Here is a 23,183-nt window from a genome sequence, read left to right as displayed (position 1 = left end):
CTCCTATACGTGACCCAATGTAAAGATTGTGCCACAATTTATCTTGCTGAAAGGGATTCGAGGTTTCCATGTCAGTGTCTTGCTGGACTGTGGACTCTTAATTTGTAGCTCTTTAGGGTTCCTGTTTTGCTAGACTGGCATAGATTTGAAGTTGTTTATATATTCTGTTGTAGCCTGCTGGAGAAAGTTTGGAGTTTTTGGAAGCTTGTCAAATATGTGCTAAATTAACTTAATGCTAATTCTCTGCTGGGTTTCCTTCTAAGGTTGTTATTGTGTGTTTTTTTTCTTTTGTGGTATGCTTTTGTCTTTCAGCTCTGCTTGGGTTATAATTTTTGTCCTTTTTATTGAAGGATTCTTAATAGCTAAATTAAATGCAGCTTGTGAGTTTCTGTATTTAAGCAGAGATGGACAAATCCTAAAATTTGGCTCCAGAGCTTTTTCAGATCTTTACCTTTCACACCTATGCATTTTTTGTTAGTGCGATTTGCAGAAATGCACTACAGTCCAGTTAACATGGTTTCCTGTGGTACACATTCACATCTATGAGTTCTTCAGCTAGTGAGTTTTTTTTTTTTCTTTTTTTCCCCGCAGCTGATTGCATTTTGCATGTAAGACTTTAAGGATTGCGTTTTTTTTTTTTTTTTCTTCATAGCAAACTGTGTATAGCTGCGGTGACCTGCAGAAAGCCCATGCTGTATTTATTTTTATTATATTCATTTATTTTTCTAATTGCCTTTTAAATGCTTGTTTTTACATTCAGCCATCAGCAGGGAACCTAAAGGTCTGGTATGGATTTGGGGGGGGGGGGGCTTGCCATTTTTTTCCCGATTTATGACATATTTAATTTTTTGCCAGCAATTCCTTCTTTCCTCTTCTTCTTTTTTTTTTTTTTACATTCAGCTGATGACTTGAAAACTACATTCAAAAACACGGGTGTAAAAATGCAAAATACACAGCAAAAACGCATCAACCAACGCCGCATAGATGTGAGCCTAGAGTTAAAGCGAATGCTTGGTCTTGTTCCAGTTAAAATATTACTGGCTCCTACATCATTCTTTCTGCATTGTTATCCACTTCATTACAGGGCATTTTCACCCCCTTCCTGCCCAGACCAATTTTCAGCTTTCAGCGCTGTTACACTTTGAATGACAATTACGTGGTCATGCAACACTATACCCATATGAAATTTTTGATAATTTTTCTCCCCACAAATAGAGCTTTCTTTTGGTGGTATTTGATCACCTCTGCGGGTTTTTTATTTTTTGCACTATAAACAAAAAAAGAGCAACGATTTTGAAAAAAACACAATATTTTTTACTTTTTGCTATAATAAATATCCCATTAACAAAAACAATTTTTTTCCTCAGTTTAGGCCGATATGTATTCTTCTACATATTTTCGATAAAAAAAATTACAATAAGCGTATATTGATTGGTTTGTGCAAAATGTATAGCGTCTACAAAATAGGGGATGCATTTATGGCATTTTTATTGTTGTTTTTTTTTTCGGCGGACACTTCAGACACTTTTGACACTATTTTCGCTACATAAATGTGAATGGTCCCGATCAGTGCTATAAAAAATGCACTGATTTCTGTGTAAATGTGACTGGCAGGGAAGGGCTTAACACTAGGGGGCAAGGAAAGGGTTAAATGTATATCCTAGGGAGTGATTCTGACTGTAAGGGGAGGGGACTCACAAGGGGAGGAGACCGATCATGTGTTCCCAGTACAGAGGAACACCGATCGATCGGTCTCCTCTCCTCGGACAGGATGTGGATCTGTGTGTGTGCAAACACACAGATCCACAGTCCTGCTGTGCTCACGGGCAATCATGGGTGTCCGGCGGACATCGCGGCCACAGGGCGTGCGCATCGGGTGCCTAGTGACGTGGCGTGCGCACACCCCCTAGAAGCTCAGAAAGTAAAAGACGTCCGACAGCCCGGAGGGACAAAGGGTTCCTGCCGCCGTCATATCACTATGCGCGGTAGGGAAGTGGTTAATGGATTTGTCTATCCCCAGCTTAAAGAGAGCTTGTTAACCGCTTCAGCCATGGACCATTTGGCTGGCCAAAGACCAAAGCACTGCGTCGCTTTAACTGATAATTGCGCGGTCATGCAATGTTGCTCCCAAACAAAATCGACGTCCTTTTTTCCCTACAAATAAAGCTTTCTTTTGGTGGTATTTGATCACCTCTGCGGTTTTTATTTTTTGCGCTATAAACAAAAAAAGAGTGACAATTTTGAAAAAAACACAATATTTTTTTCTTTTTTGCTATAATAAATATCCCCCAAAATATATAAAAACCCATTTTTTTTCCCTCAGTTTAGGCCAATACGTATTCTTCTACATATTTTTGGTTAAAAAAAATCGCAATAAGCGTATATTGATTTGTTTGCGCAAAAGTTATAGCGTCTACAAAATAGGAGATAGTTTTATGACATTTTTATTAATTTTTTTTTCTACTAGTAATGGCGGCGATCAGCGATTTTTTATCGTGACTGCGACATTATGGCGGACACGTCGGACAATTTTGACACATTTTTGGGACCATTGGCATTAATACAGCGATCAGTGCGATTAAAAATGTCACTGGCAGTGAAGGGGTTAACACTAGGGGCAGTAAAGGGGTTAATGTGTGTCCTAGTTTGTGTTCTAACTGAAGGGGGATGTGAACTGTGCAGGGAAGACGAAAGATCGCGGTTCATACTCTGTATGAACAGACGATCTGTCAGTTCTCCCCTCAGAACTGGAAACTGTGTGTTTACACACACACACAGCTCCCGGTTCTCCGTGTGCCCCGGGCACTTGCATCTGTTGGCAAGCAGCACATCCCCCCCCTAGTGGCTGCCTATGGTACCGACGTACCATGACAGCGATTCGCCTGCCTGTGCCATTCTGCCGCAGTATAACTGTGGCGGACGGTCGGCAATGGTTAAAAAACAATGCTGTAGGCCCCTTTCACATGGGGGAAATCCATCCAAGCGGAATCTGCCTGTTCCCCGCTGAGCAGGTGGATGACAGGTCCGTGTCAGCTATACAGAGCAGACATGGACATAGCCCGCTCCTCCCTATGGGGCGGTCGGATGGAAACGGACTGCATGTCCGTTTCCATTCGATTGTCATCCGATCCTATCTGCTGGATGGATAGCAAGCGTAGCGCCATACGTCCTGTTTTCAGCAGGTTTCGTCAGATTGGAATTGGATGCCCGGCGGGTGTCAGCGGACACATCTCTGCTAACGTCCGCCGCCCCATAAAGGACAATAGGTGGTCCGATCGGGTCTACCTGAAAAACTGACAGGCGGACCCAATCAGTCTGCTGGAGAAAGGGGCCTTACTCTATATTTATTTATTTTAATCATGTAATGGAAAATGATTAAAAGACTGTACACATGGTGTCATCAGTATTTATGGCTCTAGTGTGTTCCAGGAGGCCCCAAATTCTCCATAGGTGGCTGTGGCAATTGACTCGTAAGACCCCTTTCACACTGAGGCAGTTTTCAGGCGTTTTAGCAATAGAAATAGCCTCTGAAAACTGCCTCCCATTCATTGCAATGAGTGCTTTCACACTCAGGCGGTGCACATGCGGGATGTTAGAAAACGTCCTCTGTCCCCATCCACTAAGGGGCCCCAGTGCAATACCAGACTTTGGCCCTCTCATTCAACTGTTGACCAAGTAAAATACATATTTACGGTGTATTGCTCTAACTTGCAGGGCCCTCTGATCCCTCCTGTATTGCTTTGTATTGTAAGTGTACTGTCTGCCCTCATGTTGTAAAGCTCTGCGTAAACTGTTGGCGCTATATAAATACTGTATAATAATAATAATAATATTGAATGGATTGCTAGATAGAACTGAACAGTGCTCATGTTTGTGTAAAAATGATGAAGGGGGGGAGAGTCAGTTTGTCCCTACACCTATCTGGCCCACATCTGTCCTGAATGGACCCCTAAGTCTCGGAAGGACCTTGTAGAGTTACTCAGTCTACAACAGTGGTATCCTTTACTTGCCTTTATCTTCCTTTTTGGGGTACCTTTCCTCTCACTGACATTATCCATGGAACATGATTCCTCCCACTGACACTAATGATGGGTCACTATTCCTCCCACTAATGCCAATGATGGGGCACGATTTCTCAAATACCCAAAATAGGGCATTGTTTACTCCCACTGATGCCAGGATATGTTCTACTCCCACTGACTGGGCCACTCTAAAGTCTGAAGGACAGTAAACTGGCCCTTTGTTTAGAACGTTTGGAGACCCCTGGTCTACACAAATGGTAAGTCCACCCCTGTAAATAGCAGTACATGCCAGGTGTACATTTTGGGTAGAGTGGGGAAAGATTGGAACCAATGACTTGGATTTAGTGCTATCTGTGTCCCTGTTGAAAAGGCTTCCTCTTTGTTCTGTCCCAGTGACCACTCTAATGCTGGCCTTGCACACTACTATATTTTCAGGCAATTTTAACCAGCTTTCAATTAAGCGGACTAAAGTGACACAAGATTAATTATTTTAGTTGTGTTTATATTTAACTGTCATTGAAGGTTGTCTTAATTAGTTTGCACGACAGGCCATTTTCACGCAGCAGTTTGAGGTGAGGGGCCCAATGGGTTGTTTAGCCTGTAAATGCATCAATTTAAAGCAGATGTTTAGACTTTGCTTTGTAAAAACATAGAATTGTATTCCCTATTCACTTATCCTTCATAAGTAATACTGGGAGCCTTGCCTTGGTTTTAATTTTGACTGATCCTTTGTGCCTTTAAGGAAATATGGTTGGAATGTTATTGTTAAGCTGCAGGTTATTAAACCTGCAAAAAATAAGTGAATGATGCTTAACATAAAGTTTTCAGGCGGATTCGTGTCTGTTGACCAGCCTGGGATATACATCGCATCCGGAAAGTATTCACAGCGCTTCACTTTTTCCATATTTTTGTTATGTTATAGCCTTATTCAAATATGGAGTAAGTTCATTATTTTCCTCAAAATTCTACAAACAATATCCCATAATGGCAACGTGAAAGAAGTTTGAAATCTTTGCAAATTTATTAAAAAATAAAAACGAAAAAAATCACATATACATAAGTAATCACATCCTTTGGCATGACATTCAAAATGGAGCTCAAGTGCATCCTGTTTCCACTGATCATCCTTGAGATGTTTCTACAACTTGATTGGAGTCCACCTGTGGTAATTTCAGTTGATTTGACATGATTTGGAAAGGCACACACCTGTCTATATAAGGTCCTACAGTTAACCGTGCATGTCAGAGCACAAACCAAGCCATGAAATTCAAGGAATTGTCTGTTGACCTCAGAGACAGGATTGTATCGGCACAGTCCTGGGGAAGGGTGCAGAAAAATGTCTGTAGCATTGAAGGTCCCAATGAGCACAGTGGCCTCCATCATCCATAGATGGAAGAAGTTTGGAACCCCCATAACTCTTCCTAGAGTGGATAACCCGGCCAAACTGAGAGATCAGGGGAGAGGAACCTTAGTCAAAGAGGTGACCAAGAACCCAATGGTCACTCTGATAGAGCTCCAGCATTTCTCTGGGGAGAGAGGAGAACCTTTCACAAGAACAACCATCTTTGCAGCTCTCCACCAATCAGTCCTGTATGGTAGAGTGGCCAGATGGAAGCCACTCCTCAGTAAAAGGCCAAAAGGCACCTGAAGGACTCTCAGACCATGAGAAACAACATTCTCTGGTCTGATGAAACAAAGATTGAACTCCTTGGCCTGAATGGCAAGCGTCATGTCTGGAGGAAACCAGGCACCGCTCATCACCTGGCCAATACCATCTCTACAGTGAAGCATGATAGTGGCAGCATCATGCTGTGGGGATATTTTTCAGCGGCAGGAACTGGGAGACTAGTCAGGATTGAGTGAAAGATGAATGCAGCAATGTACATCCTTGATGAAAACCTGCTCCAGAGAGCGCTCTGGACCTCCAGACTGGGGCGAAGGTTCACCTTCTAACAAGACAACAACCCTAAGCACACAGCCAAGATAACAAAGGAGTAGCTACGGAACAACTCTGCGAATGTCCTTGAGTGGCCCAGTCAGAGCCCAAACTTGAACCCGATTGAACATCTCTGGAGAGATCTGAAAATGGATGTGCACCGACGCTCCACATCCAACCTGATGGAGCTTGAGAGGAGCAAAGAAGAGTAGGAGAAAATGCCCAAAAATAGATGGGCCAAGCTTGTAGGATCTTACTCAAAAAGACTTGAGGCTGTAATTGGTGCCAAATGTACTTCAACAAAGTATTGAACAAAGGCTGTGAATACTTATATACATGTGATATTTTTCGTTTTTTTAATTTTTAATACATTTGCAAACATTTCAAACAAATTTTTTTTCGTGTTGTCATTATGAAGTATTGTTTGTAGAATTTTGAGGAAAATAATGAATTTAATCAATTTTGGTATAAGACTGTAACATAACAAAATGTGGAAAAACTGAAGCACTGTGAATACTTTCCGGATGCACTGTATGAGCCCATCATTGGTGTCAGTGGGTGAAATAAAACCCCATCATTGGTGTCAGTGGGAGGAATAGTTCCCCATCATTGGTGTCCCTGCTTGAGTAGGCACACATACAGCGCATGCAAAGGCAGCCTTGTTACCCTATCTGCATGAGGACCATTGCAGCAGAAGGAAAGGGAAAGTGACAAATAGCAATATGGTAAAACATATTTACTTCTAGCATAAGGTTTAAAACGTAGCACAGGTCACTGCTCAAAAGAAATAGTTAAGTGATCGTTTTGGGCCCAAAAAATGTAAAAGAATTTATGCGCTTTTGTTCCTGGCAAATCATTTGTCCTGAACTTTTTGGTCCTTCAGTTTCTAGGAGGCATGTTCTAAAAAGGGTGAGGTTCTTCTGTGTTCAAATAACTAATACAGCCTAAAAACCGAGAAATGTGTGGGATTTTTAAGGTGGATAGTCTCAAATAAATGTCAGTACAACAGATCTGCTAAAAAGGCAACACTAGCCTCACTATCATTAAAAACAATATTCAAAACCATATGGCTCCTCTTAACACAACCCTTAGAGACCCATCCACAGCATCATGACATAACAAATTTAACCTGGGGGTCAACAATGGTTCTGGTACCACCTGAGTCTCAAAATATAACTGTAACATACAGAGGTCCGATAATCCCATTCCCTGCTGTGGAAGAGTTCTCAAACTCATTGTGGAATGCTTCTTCAGGATAGGGGGTGTTCTGAAATAAAAGTAAATTGCTTTTAGCGGCTAAACCTTTTGTCTAGTGGCTAAATGTCAATAAAAGGTTGGTATTGACATTTCTTCAGCAGACTATCCACCATAAGGCCTCATACACACGGACGTTTTAAAAAATGAGCTGTAAAGCTAGTACCAACGCCAGGAAAAAAAACAGCATTAAAATCGATTTTATCCGCGTTTTGCATTGGCGTCAGTGCGCGTTTAGCTACGCTAGCTTTTAGCTGTGCTTCTCTGCCTCTATTCAAAATCAATGGTTTCCTATGGGAGCCCATGGATTTGAATAGAAGTCGCACTACGTGCGGTGCGACTTGTGTGCTGAGAATCTTGAAGGGGAACCCCGACAAAATGTAAAAACATTTTTTGCGTGAGGTTCCCCCCAAGATCCATACCAAACCCTTATCCGAGCATGCAGCCTGGCAGGTCAGTAAAGGGGGGGGGGGGGGGGGGAACGAGCGAGTGCCCCCCCCCCGCTCCTGGACCATACCAGGCCACATGCCCTCAACATGGGGGGTGGGTGCTTTGGGACATGTTGATGAGGACAAGGGCCTCTTCCCGGCAACCTTTGCTGTTGGTTGTCGGGGTCTGCAGGCGAGGGCTTATCAGAATCTGGAAGCCCCCTTTAACAAGGGGGCCCCCCAGATTCCGGCCCCCCACCCTAGGTGAATGAGTATGGGGTACATCGTTACCCTACCCATTCACCTAAAAGAAAAAAAAGTGTCAAAAATAAACACATTACACCAGTTTTTAAAGTATTTCATTAAGGCAGCTTCGGCTCTTCTCCCTACTTCTGGCGACGTCTTCTCCCTCTGCCGGTCTTCTATGGCCTCCAAATTGCATCATCGGTTGGCCCTGCCCCATGCCAATATAAGTCATTGCACACGGCGTACCAAGCATTACACTGGGGGATCGCGTCGAGTCAACATTGGAAGAAGAACAGAGGGAAAAGAGGGAGAAGACATCGCCGGAGAGGGGAGATGAAATCGGAAGAGACGCTGGAGCTGATTTAATAAATTACTTAAACCTAGTGTTTTTATTTCTTAACGCTTTTTTGGAGTAAATGGGTAGGGGTACAATGTACCCCATACTCATTCACCTAGGGTGGGGGGCCAAGATTTGGGGGGCCCCTTGTTAAAGGGGGCTTCCAGATTCCGATAAGCCCCCTCCCGCAGACCCTGAAAACCACCGACCAAGGGTTGTCGGGAAGAGGCCCTTGTCCTAAACAACATGGGGACAAAGTGCTTTGGGGGTGGGGGGTGCAGGGCGCCCCCTGACCCGAAGCACCCACCCCCCATGTTGAGGGCATGTGGCCTGGTATCCGGGGGGGGCGCACGTTCACCCCCCCCCCTTTCCTGACCTTCTGGGCTGTGTGCTCAGATAAGGGTCTGGTATGGATCTTGGGGGGACCCACACGCCATTTTTTTGCTGTGTGGGAATTCCCCTAAAGATCCAGATCGAAGGGTCTGGTATCGTCTTGGGGGGGGGACCTCACACAAAATTTATTTATTTTTTTTTATTTTTGGCAGGGTTTTTCCCTTCAAGATTCTGAGCACACGAGTCGCACTGCAAGTCATATTATCTTGATCCGACTTCTGGTGCAACTTCTATTCCCAAAGAGAACCATTTGATTTTGAATAGAGGCAGAGAATCGCTGGACGAGGCTTAACACTGTGTATACAGCGATAAGCCTTGTTAAACCGCGTTTAACACCTTTTACTGGCGTCTGCCATTTTTACAGCTCTAGCGCTGGAGCCTCAGGTCGAGCTGCTCCTGGGTTTTTTTTTGGAGCTTAAAAACGCCAATGCCTGTTACAGCTCAGAAACACTATGTTGTTTATGAGGCCATTAAATAACATGGAGTGGTGTTTTTAAGCTGCAAAAAAAATAGCTCAAAAACGCCACTGTAAAAACGTCCGTGTGTATGAGACCTAAAAATCACACAAATTTCTGTTCTCAGTTTTGAGGAGGTATTGATTATTTGTTGCTATCTTTTGTGGATGTGGTGGTAGGAAAATCGTTTAAACTCTGGGCATTGTAGTATTTCTTTAGTGTTCCCATCTGTAAGGCATGGATCAACTATTTTCCTCAGCACTTTTTTTCTTTATTTACTGTGAAAGTTTGCTGTTCGATTGAAATTTTCCACATTTTACAACCAAAAACATAAATTTATTTTATTGGGATTTTATGTGATAGACCAACACAAAGTGACACATAATTGTGAAGTGGAAGGAAATGATGAATGGTTTTCAATTTTTTTTTTTTATACAAATATGTGAAAAGTGTGGCGTGAATTTGTAGTCAGCCCCCCTGAGTTAATACTTTGTAGAACCATTGTGCGCTGCAATTACAGCTGCAAGTCTTTTTGGGGATGTCTCTACCAGCTTTGCAAATCTAGAGTGACATTTTTGCCCATTCTTCTTTGCAAAATAGCTCAAGCTCTGTCAGATTGCATAGAGGGCGTCTGTGAACGGTCTGCAAGTGCTTGCTATATCTGCACCGATACTAGTATCGGTGCAACCCTATATACAGTATCTTATAAAAGTGAGTACACCCTTCACATTTTTGTAAAATATTTTATTCTATCTTTTCATGTGAGAACGCTGAAGAAATTACACTTTGCTACAATGTAAAGCAGTGAGTGTACAGCTTGTATAACAGTGTAAATTTGCTGTCCCCTCAAAATAAGTCCACACACAGCCATTAATGTCTAAACCGCTGGCAACAAAAGTGAGTACACCCCTAAGTGAAAATGTCCAAATTGGGCCCAAAGTGTCAATATTTTGTGTGGCCACCATTATTTTCCAGCACTGCCTTAACCCTCTTGGGCATGGAGTTCACTAGAGTTTCACAGGTTGCCACTGGTGTCCCCTTCCACTCCTCCATGACGACATCACTGAGCTGATGGACCTTGCGCTCCTCCACCTTCTGTTTTGGGGATGCCCCACAGATGCTCAATAGGGTTTAGGTCTGGAGACATGCTTGGCCAGTCCATCACCTTTTACCCTCAGCTTCTTTATCAAGGCAGTGGTCATCTTGAAGGTGTGTTTGGGGTCGTTATCATGTTGGAATACTGCCCGGCGGCCCAGTCTCCGAAGGGAGGGGATCATGCTCTGCTTCAGTATGTAACAGTACATCTTGGCATTCATGGTTCCCTCAATGAACTGTAGCTCCTTAGTGCCGGCAGCACTCATGCAGCCCCAGACCATGAGACTCCCACCAATATGCTTGACTGTAGGCACTTGTCTTTGTACTCCTCACCTGGTTACCGCAACACACGCTTGACACCATCTGAACCAAATAAGTTTATATTTGGTCTCATCAGACCACAGGACATGGTTCCGGTAATCCATGTCCTTAGTCTGCTCGTCTTCAGCAAACTGTTTGCTGGCTTTCTTGTGCTTCATCTTTAGAAGAGGCTTCCTTCTGGGATGACAGCCATGCAGAACAATGTGATGTAGCGTATGGTCTGAGCACTGACAGGCTGACCCCCCACCCTTTCAACCTCTGTAGCAATTCTGGCAGGACTCGTACGTCTATTTCACAAAGATAACCTCTGGATAATAACGCTGGGCACCTACTGAAATCTCTTGACACTCATATGCCCAAATATATTTAATTTCTTCAATCCAAAGTAGGGGGTAGGAGCTGCCGCGACCTTGGCCTCAGGGTCCAACCGAAAGAGGTCCATCATGTTCCAGTTTATCCGTATGCTGGGAAAATGCACAAATTTGTCAAAGCTTGCCAGGGCAGCCTGCAGGGAGGGGCTTGCATTGCTTAAGTAAAGCAGGGTGTCATCAGCATATAGCGATCTTCTCCTCCAGGGGGCCGATCCGCCAACCTCCAACGAGCCGGCAGTCCTGTACGAGAATGGCCAGAGGCTCAAGTGACAAAGCAAATAAGCTCGGCTATAGAGGACACCCTTGTCGGGTACTTCTGCCCAGGGGAAATAATGCTGAATTCCTATTGTTAGTATGAACCTTAGGAGTTTTGTAAAGCATGCCTAACCATTGGAGAAATCTTGGCCAGAATCCAAACCTGCGCAGCACGCCCCAGAGAAAAGGCCATTGGACAGAGTTGAAGGCCTTCTCCGCGTCCAAAGAGGCCACCACCCTTGTGCCAGCATTGTCATGAGCAGCCGAAAGATTGAGAAAAAGGCGATGAATATTTTGTCAGTGCCCTTCCCCCGATATGAAGCCGGTCTGATCCACTTGTAAAAGAAGGAGCACCAAGATTTTTGCCCAGAGTTTACATTTAGGTTTGCCTGTTTTAAAGAAGACCTTCTGAACTGTGAATGCTGTGCCTTAAATGGCAAGCAGAGGCAAAGGAGAATAGTCAACAGGATTCCCTGTAGGCTCCCTGCATTTACTATGCTGCCCCTCAATGTAGAGGCAGTCAACTTGTAGAGGGAGGGCTTTACATCCTCATGTCAGAGGGACTCCCTAATGACTGGTGGTCTAAAGACTGGTGGGGGGACTGGGGGTGAACACTAGGACCTGTGTGTGTCCCCACTGCTCAGCATATTGGTGGTGGGGTTGGGAAAAGAAACCTCTGTTACTGACAAGATCAGTTATTTATGAAGAAGCGGGTATGTGCCTGTGTGTGGGTTATTTAAGGTGCTGTTAAGAAATAACTTTCTCTTCTCTTCCAGTGGGATTTCAAGAAGCTGCAGATGAGTCCCTCATGTCTACTGCAACACCAGCTGAAAAAAACACGGCACTGCAGGTATAGTATGTGTTCGCATTCTGTGTCTCCACACCTTTAAAACTAAACCCTGTGAGTCCTCCCTTGCAGTGGGGTTGCTCCCGTGCTGCAAGGGTTATTTGCTGAATTATGTGTAGGGGAACTGGGTACAGCAATTTTACTTACCTGATCGTCTGCTGACACAGGCTCCTCTGCACCACTAGGCTGGTCCCTGCAGCTTATTCACCCCCTATGCTTCGTCAGTCAAAGGTCCTCAGCCATCATGAAGACCAGTGCAAGACGCTGAGGTAAAGTCCACTGCCAGTGCATAGGGGAGTGCTGCTTGTGGAGGATCAGATAAGTAAGGTGCTTTCAGGGCTGGTGCAAGGATTTTTGACACTCTAGGTGAAACTTAATTTTGCCGCACCCCTCTTGGCTCCACCCCTGACTCCACCCGTTTTGTCATGCCCATGTATACATTATCCTTTTTAATGAAGCGCCCATCAAATGCAACCTCACTAGCACCCATCAAATACAGCCTCACCAGCGCCCATCAATGCAGCCTCACCAGCACCCATCAAATGAAGCCTCACCAGCACCCATCAAATGCAGCCTCACCAGCGCCCATCAATGTAGCCTACTAGTGCCCATCAATAAATGTTTGCTTGTTTCCATTCATTCGGGAGTCGGGACACAGACACAGTCCTCCGCCGCCGCTGCGCCTCTGACACTATGTGCGAACGGAGTGGCGGCTGCCGGCTGATGCTGAGACTTAGTTGCTTGTTGCAGAGAGAAGAGAGTAGGAACACCAGTGGCCTCTAGGCAGCAGTGCGCCCTAGGCGGCTGCCTAGTTTGCCTAGTGGTAGCACCGGCCCTGGGTGCTTTTCCCGCCTCCACTGACAATTAACAAGCATGCAACCAGTGAGTTCAGAGAAAAGCAAACCAACTTCTCTGCATAATTACTCTGTGACTTCAAATATTGAAGCCAGAGTGACATTATAACAAGAGGCTCAATTTTCAGCAAGAGGTCACTAAGAGTAGGCTACATATCTATCTATCTATCGAGAGAGAGAGAGAGAGAGATGACCAAAATCTATTAGAGATACCTGACGTTCCATACTTGCTGGTCCATTCACCTTGCTTGCCACAGACAGATGTGTGAGGGCTGAATGAGCCGATGTTGGCTCTCTAACATAATCAACGAAAGAGGCTTACATTAATGCTGCCATTAGACTTTGGTTTTCTAATTAAGTGGGCAAATGTATCATTTAAATTATTTTGAAACCATTTTTTTATTTAGACTTTTTACTTATGTACTTCTTAGACGAGCTGCAATTATTATTTTTATTTTATATCTGCCAATTACATATTTGCCAATTCATTGGATTTCTCTGATCTCCATTCAAGGAGGAACTGGCAACATGAGCTGGAGCTTCTTGACACGACTGCTAGAGGAAATCCACAATCACTCCACATTTGTTGGAAAGATCTGGCTGACAGTTCTGATAGTCTTCCGAATCGTTCTGACTGTCGTTGGAGGGGAATCGATTTATTACGATGAACAATCAAAGTTTGAGTGCAACACGGATCAGCCGGGCTGTGAGAATGTGTGCTACGACGCCTTTGCCCCTCTTTCCCATGTACGTTTCTGGGTATTCCAGATCATCTTGGTGGCCACTCCGCCTCTTTTATATTTGGGTTACGCAATCCACAAAATAGCAAAAATGGAGGAGCGCTATGAGTATGATAAGAAGGCAAAGTTTAGATCCTTGTCCATGCGGTGGAAGCAGAATCGTTCTGTAGAGGAGGTAGAAGATGACAATGAAGAAGACCCTATGATGTACCCAGAGACTGAGCTGGGTAGTGACAGAGGAAAGCACAGCCATGGCAAGATTAAGCATGATGGGCGAAGGCGTATTCGAGCTGATGGGCTGTTGAGGATTTATGTTTTGCAGCTGATTGTCAGGACGGTTTTTGAGATGGGATTTTTGGCTGGGCAGTATTTGCTTTATGGCTTTGAAGTTATCGCGAGATACGAGTGCCACAGAAAGCCTTGTCCACACACAGTGGACTGCTTTATATCCCGGCCTACTGAAAAGACCATCTTCCTGTTAATCATGTATGGTGTCAGCTGCCTGTGCCTCCTCCTCAATGTGTGGGAAATGCTCCACCTTGGCTTTGGGACCATACGGGACGCACTTAACAACAGGGGGAAACAAGTGGATGATTCTTCTACCTATAACTATCCTATCTCATGGAACACTCCTTCAGCTCCACCTGGATACAACATAGCTGTGAAACCAGATCAGATCCATTATACAGAACTGACCAATGCCAAAATGGCATACAAGCAAAACAGGGCCAACATAGCTCAGGAGCAGCAGTATGGAACAAGTGAGGACACCCTCCCTGCTGACCTAGAACACCTTCATCGGGAAGTACACATGGCAAAAGAACGCCTGGAAACGGCAATTCATGCATACACAAGTCAGAGTAACCCACCATCCACCAAAGAGAAACGATCCAAAAAAGGGTCTAATAAGAGCAGCATCAGCAGTCGGTCCGGAGACGGAAAGACCTCTGTGTGGATTTAAACCTGCTACAACAGAAAGTTGTGACTCCTTGTCTCCGGGAGGAACAGAAGGCAGAATGATGTCTTCCAGTCGTGTAAATATTTTGGTTCTGTTAATGTTGGAGAAGCACAGACTGCACAGCCTGGATACGAGAAGAAAAACTATGGGTTCTGCTAGTCCTTTATTTCTCTTGTATCATGAGACTTTATTACAGTGACCTGCAGTATGTCAGGCTGTTCTTTTATATCTAATGTTCTAACATGACCATTATTATGACAATCCTGTTTTGTTAAATGCTAAACTTTTTATACAGTTCAATGTTTTTTTTTTGTTTTTTTTTACCTTTGGCTGGGTAGGTGTTTAATCCCTTACCATCTGAGCCTCCTCCTACATGGTGGAACCATTAAAGTGTAACTCTGACCAATTTTAATTGGACCTCTTTTGCAGTGTTGAAGACATTTCACTGCTCATCCAAGTGGCTTCCTCAGTTCTAATGCCTACTTAAATGATTAATAAAACCTCTTCAATCTTGCAGAACAAGTCCAGCTGAATGTGACTAACTAATACTATGAACCAATAAAAGAAAGGTGTGTTCCACTCAGGTTGCAAGGGATGCTGATCCTGTGCCCACCGTTGAGTGCCAGCCAGGGAAGGAGCTTTGCTTGGCTCCAAATGCCCAGGTAAACGAGAGACATATCCCATGGACTGCACATCAGAACAGACCAGCTGTGGTGAAGTGAATGGCAGTCTCAGCCTGGGCTCCAACCAGGCCATGGGGGGACGTGGCCCGCCAGAGGCCTAGGCTAAGACTGTCATTCACTTCATCACAGCTGGTCTGTTCTGATGTGCAGCCCATGGGATATGCCTCTCGTTTACACTATTACTAGTTATACCATGACCTGGATAAATGAGAACCTTTATAAACCCTGTAAGGTCTTCAATGTGGAGTTTTTCATTTGCTTCTTAACCTGGTGAAAAAGTTTACATTGGAACAGGAAGTGAGGGGAAATCTCCCATGGGGGGCACAGATAACTGTATATATTGGTGCCCAATAGAGCTACTTGCATTAGACCACTCTAATATATTTTAAATGCAAAGAGGAAAGGATCGCTGATACTCCCGACCAGCCCTGACCCTTTGACTAAACCTCTGTGGGCGGGGCGAAATGCATCATGGTGCATGGTATGGTGGAGACATGTAGGCTGAGGCTGCTCTTTATCATTTATTCACCTGGACTGATTGGGAGTAGAGTCAATCCTTTCCTCTTTACATTTACTAGCCCTCTGGATTGGTATCCGGATAAGACTGCACCCCATGTTTTGGACACAGGGATATACATTCACCTCTACTTTGAGCGATGCCAAAAGCAATATCACAGGTCACATATTTTAAATGCTATTGGGTCCCTGTTGGGAGACATTTCCCTTTTCTTCTTGTCCCTGACAGAAGACCCTGTTGTCAAATGGAACCAAAGACCGCAATAAAAACCTAACCTAAGGTTAAAATGCTTGGCAACTGTATCCAATATTATAATAAGATAGTTTTGGCTAGAGTTACATTTTAAGCCAAGATGTGTTTGTTAACTAATGGTTCACTTATGAGTCTGTCCACACAAAACTGACATTTTACTTTTGGCTGGCTGTCCGTGGGTCGCATCACACCAGTGTTCCTAGCTTCTCATAATACTGTGCATTTATTTTACATTAAACCTTCACCACAAAATATATATTTTCTTTCCCCTATCCTAGATAATGTTTTATTGCACTAATCTTTCCTCGTAGACTTCCTTCTTCTCTCCAAAAAAAAAAAAATGATATGGGCCAAAAGTAACAATACCCATCATAACAATCAATTATAAAACCAAAAATCAATTACTTAACAGACTAAAAAGGTACTAAAACATTAAAATAAAAACCTTATTTTGGGTGGGGGGATTGTACTTCAGGAGAATGCAGTGGGATGAGCCAGACCCTCAAGATTGTCTTTTAATGCTGTTGTTGCAGGGGGCAGAGCTAACAATTATAGCAAATTGATATTGGAGTCCCTGAAGACAATAAGAGGTTGGCAACTGATTGTACCCACTGACATCTATTCAAAACCAAAACATCAGTCATGGGTAGGCTTGAAGTGGAACTAAACCCTCCTGTCCTTTACAAGACAAGGAAGCTGCCATCTTGGCCTCTGTTTGGTCTGCAGTTGCCAAGGTGCTGCACATGTGATCAGTTATGACACCAGCCATGTGATGGCTCTACAGTTTGAGAAAGAGCAGAAGGAACTGTAACAGTTATTGTTCATGGTATGCCTTGAATGTAACTGTTTTGGAAAACCTTTACATTGGAGGGGTGTAGTTCCACTGTGTTTTATAATTAAAGAGAAAAAAACTTGTCACAAGAGATGCATAGAGGCTGCCATTACTAAGATCACCTTTTTTTCTGGGTGACTGTCTCCTGAGTATTGAAGCCAGCTGATTAGCATAGTAACCTGATAGCGAGGTTTTTCAGAAAGAGGTGGTCAGTGGCAGCCCCCATTATCTCCCTTCAGGACAACTTAACTTTCAGTCTTTATTTTTTAATGTTTATTCTGGCTGACCACCAGTTGTATAGAAATGTTGCTCACCACCTGGCAAATGTTATAAACCGTTATTGCAGGGATTTTGGGGAGCAGCCATCATCGGGGTCACCTTGCTGCCCGACTGGTAGGTGATTATCTCAACATTAATTGAATACACCTTTAGAATATCGGTTTTGGAGCTCCATAGCTAGCAATAGTCGCCTTAACCCCACCACTGGTGGACTCTGTCTCAGGACTAAGCTGTGACCCTTGGAGTACATGTGCCTTCCTCTGGTGCTTTTTAGAGTACAGTATATGTATATTTAGCATCTTCTAAGTTAACGTCATGGCTAAAACTTGTTCATGACAAACTCTAGTAGACCTCCTCATTGTCTTGTGCTCAAACTAGCACGTCTCGCTGAAAGGGGGGAGAAGGCATGTAGATGGAAACCAGACTTCTTACTTCCCTTTCCGCGACACATCCATCAAATGTTAAAATTCCAGCTGACCAAAGAGGACATGGCTGAGATATAGGAAGGGAAAGAGTTGAGCTTTGAAGGCAGGCTGTCATGGGATAAATATGCAGACTGCCTTTTCTAATCTCCTGAAAATGTAGCATTCTGGGTTGTATGGCTATTCTCTGGCTCTAGGATTATTCAACCACCATGCTGAAGAAAAATATGCCGGTCAGGAGTTTTGTGTTCAGTTGTTGAATGCTTTGTTCTGGATCTATGATTAGGCTGGGTTCAGACATGTGCGGCTGCAGGTTCGTGCCTGGGGTCTAGTGCGTTCCTGTATACCTGTTCATGTGTGATTCAGGTCCAAATTTTAGCCTGATTTCGCACCTGCACCGGACCCTTTTTCAATCCGGACCATGACCCCCCCGGACCTGTGTGAACCGGCTCTATTGAGAGGTGGTCAGACTTGCTTGTCATGCGCATTGGATGCGGGGGAAACCCGCATCCAATTCACATATTTGTGAACCCAGCCTTTTGGTCTGCTTGCAATTTGTATCTGTTATTGATGCTACCCCAGTATTCTTTCTGTGAATCTGTGGTACTACGGGAGGCCTGTACCCTCTGCCTCCATATCCTGAATTTGCACTTCCTTTATACTTCAGGAACCTGTTTAGAGAAAGGTGTCTATGGATGTCCACCGTTCTTTCTGTTTAACCTATGGGTAGTGAGTGGCTATCCTACATGTCAGGTATTGTAGCTTGTACAGTGCCTTGAAAAAGTATTCATACCCCTTGAAATTTTACACATTTTTGTCATGTTGCAACCAAAAACATAAATGTATTTTATTGGGATTTTATGTGATAGACCAACACAAAGTGGCATATAATTGTGAAGTGGAAGGAAAACGATGAATGTTTTTCAAAACTTTTTACAAATAAATATGTGAAATGTGTGGGGTGCATCACTCTTGCCACAGATTCTCAACTGGATTTAGGTCTGGACTTTGACTGGGCCATTCGAACACATGAATATGCTTTTCATATAAACCATTCCATAGCTCTGGCTGTATGTTTAGGGTCGTTGTCCTGCTGGAAAGTGAACCTCCGCCCCAGTCTCAAGTCTTTTGCCGACTCAGGTTTTCTTTCAAGATTGCCCTGTATTTAGCTCCATCCATCTTCCCATCAACTCTGACCAGCTTCCCTGTCCCTGCTGAAAAAAGCATCCCCACAATATGATACTGTCACCACCATGTTTCACAGTGGGGAAGGTGTGTTCAGGGTGATGTGCAGTGTTAGTTTTCCGCCACACATTTTTCTTTTAGGCCAAAAAGATCAATTTTGGCCTCATCTGCCCAGAGCACCTTCTTCCACATGTTTGCTGTGTCCCCCATATGGCTTCTTGCCAACTGCAAACGGGAATTCTTATGTTTTCTTTTAAACAATGGCTTTCTTCTTGCCACTCTTCTATAAAGGCCAGATTTGTGGAGTGCACGACTAATGCCCTGTACACACGATAGGATTTTCCGATGGAAAATGTGTGATAGGACCTTGTTGTCGGAAATTCCGAACGTGTGTAGGCTCCATCACACATTTTCCTTAGGAATTTCCGACACACAAAGTTTGAGAGCTTGCTATAAAATTTTCCGACAACAAAATCCGTTGTCGGAAATTCCGACCGTGTGTACACAAATTCCGACGCACAAAGTGCCACACATGCTCAGAATAAATTAAGAGATGAAAGCTATTGGCTACTGCCCTGTTTATAGTCCCGACGTACGTGTTTTACGTCACCGCGTTCAGAACGATCGGATTTTTCGACAACTTTGTGTGACCGTGTGTATGCAAGACAAGTTTGATCCAACATCCGTCGAAAAAAATCCATGGATTTTGTTGTCGGAATGTCCGATCAATGTCCGACCGTGTGTACAGGTCACAATAGTTGTCCTGTGGACAGATTCTCCCATCTCAGCTGTGGATCTCTGCAGCTCCTCCAGAGTTACCTCTTGGCTGCTTCTCTGATTAATGCTCCCCTTGCCTGGCCTGTCAGTTTAGGTGGACGGCTATGTCTTGGTAGGTTTGCAGTTGTGCCATACTCTTTCCATTTTCGGGTGATGGATTGAACAGTGCTCCGTGAGATGTTCAAAGCTTGAGATTTTTTTTTTATAAATTAACCCTGCTTTGAACTTCTCCACAACTTTATCCCTGACCTGTCTGGTGTGTTCCTTGGCCTTCATAATGCTTCTTGTTCACTAAGAGCCCTTTCACACTGAGGCGCTTTACAGGCGCTACAGTGCTAAAAATAGCGCCTGTAAATAGCCTCTCCTGTCTCTCCAGTGTGAAAGCCTGAGGCTTTCACACTGGAACAGTGCGCTTGCAGGACGGTAAAAAAAGTCCTGCAAGCCGCATCTAAAGCGCCCCTGCCCATTGAAAACAATGGGGCAGTGCCGGCAAACCGCCGATGCAGCGGAGCTTTGCGGGCGGTTGTAACACTTTTTTGGGCGCTAGCGGGGGTTAAAACCGCCCCACTTGCGGCCGAATAGTGCCGCTAAAACTACGGTAAAGCGGTGCTAAAAATAGCGCCGTTTTACCGCCGACACCCGCCCCAGTGTGAAAAGGGCTCTAAGGTTCTCTAACAAACCTCTGAGGTCTTCACAGAACAGCTGTTTTTATACTGAGCTTAAATTGCACACAGGTGGACTCTATTTACTAATTAGGTGACTTCTGAAGGCAATTGGTTCCCCTAGATTTTAGTTAGGGGTATTAGAGTAGAGGGGCTGAATACAAATGCACGCCACACTTTTCACATATTTATTTGTAAAAATTGTTGAAATCCATTTATCATTTTCCTTCCATTTAACAATTATGTGCCACTTTGTGTTCTATGACATAAAATCCCAATTAAATACATTTTACGTTTTTGGTTGTAACATGCCAAAATGTGGAAAATTTCAAGGGGTATGAATACTTTTTCAAGGCACTGTATATATGTATCTACTCTGAAGCTAAATATCCTATATTGCACTTTTTTTTTTTTTTTTTTATACTTGTTTAAACATTCCAATTTTAAATCTGTTTTTACATTCCTTTTCCTTATGCATGGAATATAAATATGACTCATGGCTGTAGTGGGCTTTTTTCTTAAATCAACATATGTTAATCTTTTATACCTGGTTCTAAGGGGGATTTTTTTTTTAAGTATAAGTGTGTGTGTGTGTGTGTGTGTGTGTGTATATAATATATGTACACGCGGGCAGCTTTACGCTTTGCAATTAACTTAATTTTTGTGCTTTTTTTCTTCTTTTGACGTGCCTGTGCGTCGACTGACTCTAGAAAACAGTCCGCCATTGGACATGTATGTGAATGACTTATCGTGACAGTTTTTACTGTCAGATATTGTCCCACAAACCCCTCAAGACAAGTATGCCTACCGAGCCAAGTTTTATAACTGTCCGGTGCTTTCACACCGAGGCGTCGGCGGTAAAGTGCCGCTTTACCTTCATTTTAGTGGTGCTATTTGGCCGTTAGCGGGGCGCTTTGCCGGCAGTTCAGCAGCACTGCCCCATTGATTTCAATGGGCAGGGGCGCTTTAGGAGCGGTTTATACACTGCTCCTACAGAGCTGAAAAGATGCTGCTTTCAGGGCTTTTTTTTTTACCATCCTGCAAGCGCACTGCTCCAGTGTGAAAGCACTCAGGCTTTCACACTGGAGAGACAGGAGAGGCTCTTTACAGGCGCTATGCAGGCGTTCTTTTTAGTGCTGTAGCGCCTGTAAAGCACCTCAGTGTGAAAGCGGTCTTAATGAGCAAAGCTTCCAGGTGTGGGGAGGAATGTGATTTCACTTAGGTGAGAGTTCTCAACCTTAGCAGCCAGTCCCCAGATCCAAACACTGTGATGTGATGTCATTCCCCCAATTAAACTTCGACACCAGTTAACCACAAAGTTTAGGCAAGGATGCTGCACTGGGAAGGTGGTGTTGGAGCTTGGAAGGTAGGTTTACTGTACATTTCTTGGGGTTGGGCTATATGCGGACCCTATCCATTTGGCCTAAATGGACAAAGCGACAGTGTTTCTTTTAGCAGCGAGTCTGTAAATGCACTGAGCTTCTAAGATCTCCTAGCAGCTAATCTACAAATCCCCACTTTATTACAATTCCGAAAAGATAAACACAAGTAATGTGGAAGTCACCTGAAAAGTTACTTTTGAGGTAACTTTTTTAAAATATCGTCCAGTAGCAATCACTGCAATTAATTGCTGGCTGTGCGGAGAGCAGCGAAAAGCTGTGGCCGCTGGCGACCTGTCATTATAAACTGCACCTAATCACTCACAGTAGCAGCAATCACAAGATTCCTACCGCTGCAGTTCGCATCGGGCTAAATTGCCAGTGTGGATGTAGCCTTTTACATCACTTTCTGAGTGAAGTTGACTGTCAAGCAGTGCAAAATGCCAGACCCAAATTACATGGGGAACAGTCCTGCTGTATCAGGTCCTTCTAGATCACAATTCACTAAAAGTTCTAAAGTGGCCTGTGGTGCTTCACCTCAAGGGCCTGATTCCAATAGTCTGGAAAATTGTACTCTGCTTGAGTCTCTATGGCTTCCTCTGAGTCTGTCCTAGCTCTGTAGAGTGTGGCCCCCTCCTTGGCCTTATCCTGGAAGAGTTCAGTTATGCAGGGTTTCATGGGATGAATTGCAGCTTTAATTTCTGACTTATATTGTTATATCAAAGGCCACTAAAGCTTCAGGCAGAACAGATAATGATTTTGGAGTGGAAGGTGTTGGGGTATGCTTATAGCCTTAGCTGTAGCTGGTAGCCTTGCATCGTGAAGAACCTTTTCTGGTTTTACATTGAGCCAAAGTTGTATTGAGGCCTTCAGCCTCTTTCTTTCCCAAGGCGGTTCCAACTTTTTCCCCCAACCAGGACATTGTACTTAATAAATCTGCCTGGCTGCAGTACATCAGAAGGAGATTCCCCTTCATTATCTGGATGTAGTTCCTGCTCTACGAGTCTACTTCGCAGCCACTGCTACCATTGAGAAGACTGACTTTTATTCTTTGTCATCCCACGTGAGATAACCTCAAAGAGGACCCATCTTCTCACTCCACCTTTTCTTGGTGGCTCAGACACATTATTGTTCAAGCCTGTGGTCTTAAGGATTGGGTAGCACCCTTGTCAAGATACACTCTTCTAGATTTATAAGTGCTTCTTGGGCTTTTAGGCGTTAGAGAATTGTTTCTTAGATTTGCAAAGCTGCCACCTGGTCTTCTGTTAACATGTTTTTTAAGTTCTACCAGATGGAAGTTTAGCCTTTGGTCGATGCCAGCTTTGGGCGCAAGGTCCCTCAGGCAACTCTTCAAGCTGTTATCAGTCCCCATATTATTTTTTTTTTTTTTTTTTTAGTAGGCCTATTGGTGTTTTGACCACTCTTCTGTTGGACTGCTTTTGGACATCCCAAAAGTCTATAGGGACACCAGTCCCACCCCTCTGTTTATGGTCTTGCTCTTGGCACTGCTTGGCATGTGCTTTATAGAAATGACTGCTGACAGTGAATTAACCAGAAATGAGCAGCTACATGATAGATAAAGGGTCAATTCACCCAGAAATATTTCAGTTAAGTTTATTGGGCTAGATAAACCCTTAATTTTTTTATGTCCCCTTAGAATTCCAGTGGTAAGATCTGCTCTAA

At 43.9% G+C, this 23,183-nt stretch overlaps 1 protein-coding gene across 1 annotated transcript in view; it reads left to right on the top strand.

The window, feature by feature from the left end:
- The window catches only part of GJC1 (gap junction protein gamma 1), a 47,480-nt gene extending 32,275 nt beyond the window's left edge, over positions 1 to 15,205 (top strand). The window contains exons 2-3 of the mRNA XM_073607718.1: positions 11,890 to 11,963; positions 13,329 to 15,205. Coding sequence (XP_073463819.1) covers positions 13,343 to 14,515 — 1,173 coding nt within the window. The 5' untranslated portion in view covers positions 11,890 to 11,963; positions 13,329 to 13,342 and the 3' untranslated portion in view covers positions 14,516 to 15,205. The remainder of the gene's footprint in view (positions 1 to 11,889; positions 11,964 to 13,328) is intronic.
- The last annotated feature ends 7,978 nt before the right edge of the window (positions 15,206 to 23,183 follow it).

Source organism: Aquarana catesbeiana, linkage group LG12 (assembly GCF_042186555.1).
Source record: "Aquarana catesbeiana isolate 2022-GZ linkage group LG12, ASM4218655v1, whole genome shotgun sequence".
In the NCBI taxonomy this organism is placed as follows: Eukaryota; Metazoa; Chordata; class Amphibia; order Anura; family Ranidae; genus Aquarana; species Aquarana catesbeiana.
Note: the sequence above shows the minus strand (reverse complement) of the source record. Positions and strands in the feature narration are given on the sequence as shown.